At 33.1% G+C, this 9,660-nt stretch overlaps 1 protein-coding gene across 12 annotated transcripts in view; it reads left to right on the top strand.

Annotated features, from left to right (window-relative positions):
- The window catches only part of LOC122715375 (myosin-I heavy chain), a 36,725-nt gene that overhangs the window by 24,943 nt on the left and 2,122 nt on the right, over nucleotides 1-9,660 (top strand). For 9 of the 12 annotated variants that reach the window (XR_006346818.1, XR_006346822.1, XR_006346824.1 and 6 more), the window contains 10 exons: nucleotides 1,835-2,087; nucleotides 2,972-3,306; nucleotides 3,648-4,130; nucleotides 4,543-5,446; nucleotides 5,516-5,768; nucleotides 5,901-5,936; nucleotides 6,150-7,185; nucleotides 7,255-7,844; nucleotides 7,916-8,105; nucleotides 8,193-9,639. Coding sequence is in view for 1 of the 12 variants with exons in the window: in XM_043937518.1 (XP_043793453.1) it covers nucleotides 1,835-2,087; nucleotides 2,972-3,306; nucleotides 3,648-4,130; nucleotides 4,543-5,446; nucleotides 5,516-5,768; nucleotides 5,901-5,936; nucleotides 6,150-7,185; nucleotides 7,255-7,844; nucleotides 7,916-8,105; nucleotides 8,193-9,639 (5,527 nt within the window). In the remaining 11 variants the exon portion in view is untranslated. Of the gene's footprint in view, nucleotides 1-327; nucleotides 792-1,834; nucleotides 2,088-2,971; nucleotides 3,307-3,647; nucleotides 4,131-4,542; nucleotides 5,447-5,515; nucleotides 5,769-5,900; nucleotides 5,937-6,149; nucleotides 7,186-7,254; nucleotides 7,845-7,915; nucleotides 8,106-8,192; nucleotides 9,640-9,660 lie in introns of those variants that run through there. The other 3 variants (XR_006346827.1, XR_006346828.1, XR_006346819.1) reach the window with 3 other exon arrangements.

The raw sequence follows: 9,660 nt of genomic DNA, 5'->3' as shown, positions 1-9,660 counted from the left end.
TCAATAAATAATTTGAAATATTCAAAAATATTAAAGAAAAGAAACTTTTTAAATATTTCACCAGAGTGCGTTAGAATATCGCGACTTTCATCTCAGCCAATTTTTGCCAACATCAATATTTACCAAGCAATTCACGAAATTCCAGTTACGTAAATTTCACCTTGCATACAGTTATGTTTGCATAATTTTTTTCTCATTTCTTCACAGTCTACGTACATTTCCTCCAAAGAATGCATCTTTGAAGCGGTCTGTAATACTGCAACCGAAATCTTGACGCGTTCTCCCTCTCCCGGCGAAAAAATAAAGTAAATTGCGAGAATTCCATGTAACACTCCAATCTAGATAGAATTATTGAATCGTTGTAAACTCGATCTTTCGTTAAAATGTATAGACATAGCGAATGTATGTACATATGTAACAGAAGGTAGAATGCTGAGAGTTCTCTGCGGTTTTATGGAAATGGATCAAGCGTTTCGATGAATTTTCACGAGCCATGAGGGTTAGTGAATTAACGTTCTCTGCGCTCGCAGTTGCGCAGAGGACGTGTCTGACATGAAACTGGGTTGCACTACTTCGTTCAGTACTGGCTGCAAGCACAAGACCAGCTAGTGTCTAATGCGTATAATAATGTGTATAATGCATGGATGCATAGATTCATGAAAAACTATCTTAAGTGAAATCTCTCCTGTTTAAAAATTATGGAATTCCAGTATTTTGATAAACCAATAGCATGCTATTTCTGTTCTTCTCTAATTCTTGCGATAAATGTGTAATTGATTTAAAAAAGTTAGGTATAAACTTTTTTTATCATTTTCTTTATTTCGTTGTTTTATTATTCTTTATTTTAATTTATATGCTATAGAAGATGTTTTTTTTTATTTCTGTTATAATTTATATATTAAATTAAATTAAAGAAGAAAAATTGCATTGTATATTATTTTTGAAATAGTAATAAATATGAACATAAATAATAAATTCGTAGTGTTAAATAAAACAGATTTTGCAAGCAGTGGACCATCTGATACGAATGATATAAACACAAAGCGTTAATCTCTTTGAAATCGAACTATTGATGTATATATCTTTTAGAACTATGATACGATCTCGCAAGGGAATCGGTAAATGAAAGGGACTGAATGGAACTTGGATATTGAATGTCCTATTAAATGACATCTGGAATTAATCGGGTTAGCAGTGTTGTTGAGCCTATCTATCGCCTTTAATTCAAATTGAATTATCGCATCTATTTGTCACGATGATAAAACAATAATTAAAACTAATGAATTATATCATTAGTTTCTTGCTATGATAGAAAGAAAAAAATAAAAAAAATGTATTAAAATATTTATTGTATTAAAATAATTGAAATAGGATAAATTTCTTTGTTCAATTTTGTTTTTGATATTAAAAAAAATAAGTAAGTATTATGAATTAAATTATAATAATCAAATCTCAATTTGGAATCTTATATATATTATTTTTTCAAAGAAATCTGTTAATAATTTTTACTATTACAATTTTCATTTGATCATTCATTGATTACTATATTAAATACTATATCTATTGTCTAATATACACGTATATTTTAGGTATAAATAGTCTTATTGACAAGTGAATTAAACTTCCTCCGGAAATAAAGTTGTATAGATCTTACACTCTCAATATCGTTGTCTAACATCTTAAGACTATCTCAACTACCAAAATAATATAGTAGAATTAAAAATAATTTGAATTCCATAAAAATAATAAATCTTTTTTATGAATAATTTTATGATATTTTTTCTATTGAAAAGAGATTTTCTAAAAAAAAAAATCAAATTTTTCGATTTTTTAGGAATACGTGAATCGATACCATGGCCAAAAAATGGGCTCGTTGGAGCCACATGTATTTGCATTGGCGGAGGCGGCGTATAGGTCACTTCAAGATACAGAGAGCAATCAATCCTGTGTGATATCGGGAGAAAGTGGCGCAGGCAAAACGGAAACCACAAAATTCATCTTACAGTATCTTTGCTCGGTGACCAGTAATGTCGATACGTGGGTGGAACAACAAATTTTGGAAGCGAACACCATCCTCGAAGCTTTCGGTAATTACATAATCTTGTTAACAATCAATTTTTATCCGTTAATTATATTTTCGTTCAATTTACTTCCTGCTCCTAATTTTCCAGAAAATTGTAGCTTATCACGCTAACACGAAAACTTTGTCCTTCATAAAATCGATTGAAAACTTATTATGTAACTTTTTAAATCTGATTGGATTATTTTTAGTATTAAACATAATTTATTATCATTCTATTTTACATTATTACATTTGCAAATGGAATTATTAAAAAGAAATTTGTTAATTCAAATTCTTCATTCTTCATAGAATCATTGTTAATTAAAAATGATTATAAATGAAGAAACTAGAAATTATTTACTTAAGTTTCATTAAAAATAGATTTATTATGAAACTGTTTTATAAACACCTTTTATAAAAGTCCAAGAGGAATCTTTTTTTCGAGATTTTTTCTCATTCTGAAAACAATGCTCGAAAAAGAAATATAAACGGAATGTAAAAGACTTTTATGAAATGGATCGATGAACGTTATTCTTAATACCATTTAAAAAATAAAGGGGATTCATTATTCGAAGTCAAGAGGCCGAGAATGAGTCAGGTGTTAAATGTAAAAGCGCGAGGGGTAAAAACTGGGTCACGAGAGGCAAAAGATTTAAGGGGAGTGTCATGAAAATTGTACCGTTTGCTTATGTATCTCGACAAAGTGCATCCACTTCAAAGTTTTTTAACTTCGTTATAAAAATATTTTTCAACATCGTTTAATTCTGTCAATATTAAAATATTAGATTCTTTTTCCACTATTTTTTTTCGATTACAGATTTTTTTAATCAAAAGATTTTTATGAAAATTAACATTTCTTCTTTCATAATAATCATTATTTAAATATTTTTATATTTATTCTTAAAACAGGAAACGCAAAGACAGTGAGGAATGATAATAGCTCTCGGTTTGGCAAGTTCATGCAAGTATGCTTCGACAGCAAGTGGATGATCAAGGGATGCATCATTCAAGATTATTTGCTCGAGCAGAGTCGCATAACATTTCAAAGCGCCGGCGAGAGAAATTACCACGTGTTCTATCAGCTGGTCGAGGCTGGGACTAGGGATAAGGAATTCGCCGAACAATATAAACTGATGCCAGCCAGTCATTACAAATATTTGAATCAGTCTGGCTGCGTTAAAATCGATGGAATCTCCGACTGCAAGAAGCTAGATGCTCTTAGGCTTGCATTTAACGTACTACAGGTAATTAATACATAATCAGTGATATCGTAAAATGTTATGTTCATTAATATTAGTATGTGTAAACATTAGTATGTGTAAATTCTATAATTCTATATAACTGAAATGTTTAACATTTTCTTTTTACTTATACAATTTATTTTAAATATTTAAAAAATTAAAATTATTTAGAAAATTAAAATATAAGAAAATTATCAAAAAAAAAAAAATATTTTAAAACATGAAAATATAATGTCTTTCTTTAATATTTTTTTCTTGTTGATTTCTTTTTTCTCTTATTCAATATATTGTTAAAATACATTGTTAAAATAAATAGATAATAAATTATATTTCCGTTTTTATAGGTCGCGCCAGAAATGTGCGAGGGTATTTTCAGAGTCCTGTCTGCCATTCTTTGGCTCGGAAATTTAAACTTTGAAGACGTGGATGGTGAGAGATGCGAGCTAACTAAAGAAGACCTTGACATCGTTGGTACAGTTGCACCTTTGCTCGGACTTCAGGTTGAAGATCTCACCAAGGTGGTTTTGATACGACAGATAAACGTCCGAGGAAATATCACTGAGATACCATTGAAAGTTCAAGAAGCCCGTGAAAATAGACACGCTATGGCGAAAGCATTATACTCGAGAACATTTGCCTGGTTAATCAATCATATAAATAATTGTACAAACCCCGGTCAGGATAGCTCAAGGTTTCTTGGTGTTTTGGATATATTTGGCTTTGAAAACTTTGCCATAAACAGTTTCGAGCAACTCTGTATTAATTATACGAACGAGAAGCTGCACAAGTTTTTCAATCACTACGTGTTCGCGCTGGAACAGGAACTAGTAAGTCGTTTCTAGACGTTCTTGTTTTCCTATATATTTAATCGGTTATATGATACGATTAACGATCGTATCACATGGTAGGGTGAGATGATGGAGTTATTATGTAATCGATAGGATGAAATTCAATTGACCTCAATTGGCAAGAGATAGTGAGGGTAATTGAATTGAATACTTCGATAATTTTTATATAATAATACGTTTAATAATATATTCGAGATTTACTTAAATTATCTATATTCAATTATCATAATTTCAACATAATTTCGTTTATTCGAATCGATGTAATAAATTGTCATTTTATCTTATTAAAATCAACGATTAATAATAAAAATAAACTCGTTCTTAAGTTGATTAGGTGATACTTGTCCTTCTATATTGGTTATCATAACACGTGAAACGTTTTGAATTTCAGTACCGACAGGAAGAGATCCAATACTCCCATATCACCTTCACGGACAACACCATGTGCCTGGAATTAATCGAGAAACCTCCACGATGTGTTCTTAAATTACTAACCGAACAGTGCCATATGCCGAAAGGTTCAGACCTAGCTTATTTGACCAATTTGCATGCAGAATTCGAGAACCATCCGTGCTATGTGAAAGGAGATGATCGACGAAAATGGGAAAAAGAATTTGGAGTAAAACATTACGCAGGTTGCGTAACGTATACAGTCGAAGGATTTGTGGATAAAAATCGAGATGTACAACAAGATGTGTTCTTCGATTTCATGTCTAGAAGTACAAATGAATTTGTGCAAGAAATTACAGTTTATCAAGATCTCTTGGGATGTACAGTAGCCCGTGCAAGCGGTGGAAATGCGACTACTATGTCTCGTGGAACTTCGAAAGGCAAACCAACGCTTTGCGATTCCTTCAGACATCAGTTGCAAGCTTTGGTCGATGTTCTTCAAGCTACTATACCCTGGTATGCCAGATGTATCAAACCTAATATGCAAAAAATTGCAAATCATTATGATGAAAAGTTGGTTCTGGACCAGTTGAAATATTTAGGCATGTTGGATATTATTAGAATCAGGAAAGAAGGTTTTCCTATACATATGCCTTTCCATGACTTTATAACAAGATATCGTTGTCTGGAAAAAGAACGTATGTCGCGTACTTATAATGAAAAAGAATCTGTTAGATCCTTGATTAGTAGTCAAGGTATACCAGAGACCGAATGGCAAATAGGCAAAACCAAAGTATTTTTAAGAAGTTATGTACACGAACCTTTGGAAGACTGTAGAAATCAAATGGTTACTAGCAATGCAATAATGATTCAAAAAATATGGAGGGGTTATACAGTTCGACGCGGTAAATTATTTTTAATTGATAATACATTCTTTATCTTATTTTTACTGATAAAATCTTATATTTTTACAGAATATAAACGCATAAGAGATGCTGCATTGAAAGTGCAACATGCATACCGAGGCTGGAAATTAAGAATAATGTTTATTAGAAAACGAAGAGCAGCTATTGTGATACAAAGTCATTTGCGTGGTGTATTTGCAAGAGAAGTTGCAGCTGCTTTGAGAGAAATGAGACGAGTAGATGAAGAAATGAGGAAAAGAGAGAGATTGGAAGAGGAGAGAAGATTAATGGAAGATAAGAAAGCTTTGGAAGAAAGTCAAAGGTATAAAAATAATTATTTTGGAATTATATGATACGACACATTTATTTCACAGTATAGAAAATGCTGCGATGATAGTATAGAATAGTCGTTCGTTCGTGTGTTAATAGTATATTCCGTTTGTGTCCTTTATAGCGCGCAGTACAATGGTATTGTTGGAATGGAACCCGGGTAAGTTCATCGGTAATTCGAAAAAATGGCGAATTAAAATTTCTGCAGCATGATGAATTCATTAAAAATAATTGCTTTTAACATAGATGCAGCGTTTAGTGCATTATTATCGAATACACACATCAGCACTTGACTAATTTGTGCGCTTAGAAACTAAAGTATTTTATTATCAAATAAAATTTCAATATATTCATAAAACATTCTATTTTACAGAAAAGCACAAGAAGAAATTGCTGCATTGTCGCAAATGGCGGAGCAAATGAATTCTAAAATGGCTACATCAGATTTACAATCTGTAGACTTAGACAATCTATTTTCATTCTTGTCTGACGTACAATCATCAAAAGGTAATCAGATCATTGAAGAAATTGGCGAACAAATGGATGAATTGGTGGAAGATCTTGATGTAGAATTAGAAACTGTAATCCAACAAGAATTAGAAATGAATTCGAAAGCAGAATCTAAAGCAAATACTCCAAATGGACAAGAAGTTACCTCGCCATTGCAACAACAATCTCAAAGAATACCTTGTACAAATACTGGCAAACTTGGTCAGCCGAGTCTTCCAGAACCTACTGAACCTCCTCCACCTCCACCACCTCCTACTACATTAACAATAAATGGTGATTCTTCTACTGATAATGGAGAGCCAATTTATGAGTCTGTGTTACCACGCGAAGAAAATAGTCCTAGTAGTCCAATTTTAATTAATGGAAATTCTGGACCATTGGTTAATGGTGAATCGTGCGGTTCACCTCCGCCAGTACCAAATAACAAAATCATGAAAGAATCAATTGCCGGTAGTCCTCCATCTAGACCAGGATCTAGAAATTCAAACAGTCATCATTTACATCATAATCATCACGAACCAATACCTCAACAACAACAGAATGGTCATGATCAACAACAACAACAATCACAACAATCTCAACAACCACCTGTAGAAAGAGAACAGAGACGTAAATGTAGAGTAGAACGCAAACTTCAAGAATTGGAAGACAAAAAAGAATCTGATAACGAAGTTACTTATCATGATATTGTAGAGTTTGCACAAAATTATTTCAATAGTCATGAGCGATCTCCGGAAGGTACGATAATGGCTACACTTACTAGAAAGTCACGTGGCAAGAGTGTAGAATATATTCCCAAATATGAAATGGTTACTTATTATAAAGGTTCTACTATACCAAATTCTCATATTCATATGTATGATCCTGATAATGTTAATGTGGCTTGTTCAGTCTTTAGAGTAAGTAATTATTTATACATATTGTTTCATTAATGAATTTTGAGATTAATATTCTTTTTTAAATCTTAGGATCTTTGTAAGTATATAAGAGGAGAAATGAAACTAGATCAAGAAATTGCAACCATTCAAAGTATAATTGGTTACGGTATTGAACGTGAAGAATTAAGAGATGAAATTTTCGTTCAATGTATGAGACAAGCAACTAACAATCCCAATCCAGAATGGGCTGAACGAGTATGGTTATTGCTCTGTTTAGCTATTGTTGCTTTTCAACCTAGTAAACTATTGTATAAATACTTTGTATCTTTCTTACGAAAGAATTTGGCTCTTGAAGGCAAACTTCGACAGTATGTTCAATGGTGTGTGGATAATTGTAAAAACATGAAAGTTTCCTGTAGACAACATCCGCCATCGACTGTAGAAATTGCAGCTATGAGACGATTAGGCACTATAGTTTGCCGATTTTTCTTTTTGGATGGAAGAACCAAAGCAATTGATGTACATCCGACAGATACTGCTGCCGATGCTGTTGCTAAATTAGGTGAAAAGTTAGGTCTTAGATCTCTAGAAGGTTGGGCGATTTATCAAAGTAGACCAGATGGAGAGGAACATGTACGAGCACATGATTATTTGTACGACGTTATAGCCGCTTGGGAAATGTAAGTTTTATTATTATTATTATTAAGTTTTTAATAAGTTTTTATATTGATAATTAATTTTATTTTCTCAGGAAACAATGCAAACTAAATACAGCACAATCAACCTTTTCAACGCTTCGTCGTGGAAATAATGCTACTTTAGGAAGTGGTGATAATCGATTCGTTTTTAAACGAAGACTTTTCCGAAATACTCGAGAAATATCTCAAGATCCTGTCGAGGTTAATATGTTGTACGCTCAAGCTGTATATAACGTTGTGAAGGTAAATCAGAGAAAAAGATTGAAATATTCTCGATTTGTTCGTTCAAACAAAATTAATTCTCTTTCTTTTTTATTTTTAATTTTCCAGTGTGACGACTTTCCAGTATCTGAAAAAGTTGCGCTCCAATTGGCAGGCTTACAAGCGCAAGTCGCTTTGGGCGATCCAAAAGATAACGATCGATTAGATTATTATAGTGAAGTTGATAGTTTTTTGCCTTATCGAATTAGTCGAGCCCGTGGCGATGATGTTTGGGTGCCAATAATAGCGCAGGCACACAGACAGTATGGTGCCGGTCGCAAAGAATTGGCGGCCAAGGTGTTATATTTATCTTGTGTAATGCAATATCCCCTCTACGGCACGACTATGTTCAATGTTACTTATCGAGGTTATTGGTCTTATGGCAATCAATTAATCTTAGGTATCAATTGTGACGGATTGATGTTAATTAAACCAGATGACAAATTCGTCTTATCGGAATATCGTTATCAAGATGTAGAAAGCATCATGTTAGATCCGAGCGATTCTTTCATAACATTGTCTCTTCTTCGACATAATCCTGATAGTTCGCATAAGTGTTTTGTTTTTGAAACACCGCAGAAAAATGAGATAGGTAGTTTGATCGTTAGTTATTGTCCTGCACTAGCAGGTTGGATCACGGAAAATGAGGTTCCTACTAAGAAACTCAAATGTATTACTAACGAGGATCGTATTAGACTTTATCATAATTTAGTTAATTGTCGGCGAACTTTAGTAGACGCGGAGATATTAAGAAAACCTCAAGATTCTGGTGGAGGATTTTTGAGAAATACTTTGCGAAGATTGTCTAAACACCGAATAGAAAAACTTAGACAAGAGCATGGTAGTGCAACTGATCATGGTGAAACTTATAAAGGATTTCCTTATGCTTATTGGGCATTTAGTAGACAAGCTATACCTCAAAGTCTTTCGAAACTGCCAGACCCTGATGAGCAAATGGGTCTCAGTGTATTCCAATTAATTTTAACTTACGCTGGATTAGGGCAAAATGGAGACACTGTTCGTAGAGTAGAAGATGAACACGTGAATTTAATACAAACCGTAATGGAACGTTGCATAAGAAAAGAAAATCTGTTAGGTGAATTGTATCTTCAGTTGATTAAACAAACTACGGATCATCCCGATCCTAATAGTCGTGTCAATCTCAGGCATTGGGCGTTACTTTCTTTGGCCTGTTCAGTTATCTTACCTCCACAAAAAGTTGTTCGAAAATATCTAATAGCACATTTGAAACGATGTGCTAGTGATTATGTTACCGAAGAGGGAAAGTACGCCCGATTTGCTGAAAAGTGCCTTTACAGAACGCAAGGCACAAGAAGAAGACAATGGCCGCCAAGTAGGGAAGAGATAATGTGCACGATTAATCGCAGACCTATTTACGCAAGATTCCATTTTATGGACGGGCAGTATCATGCTGTTGAATTTCATCCATCAGCTACTGCTAGAGATGTGATGGAGATTATCAAAACTAAAATTGGTTTAGAAGAGACTGCCATGGGTAATTGAAGCTAAATTAATA

Source organism: Apis laboriosa, unplaced genomic scaffold (genome assembly GCF_014066325.1).
Source record: "Apis laboriosa isolate Shangri-la unplaced genomic scaffold, ASM1406632v1 scaffold34_cov151, whole genome shotgun sequence".
Lineage (NCBI taxonomy): Eukaryota > Metazoa > Arthropoda > Insecta > Hymenoptera > Apidae > Apis > Apis laboriosa.
Note: the sequence above shows the minus strand (reverse complement) of the source record. Positions and strands in the feature narration are given on the sequence as shown.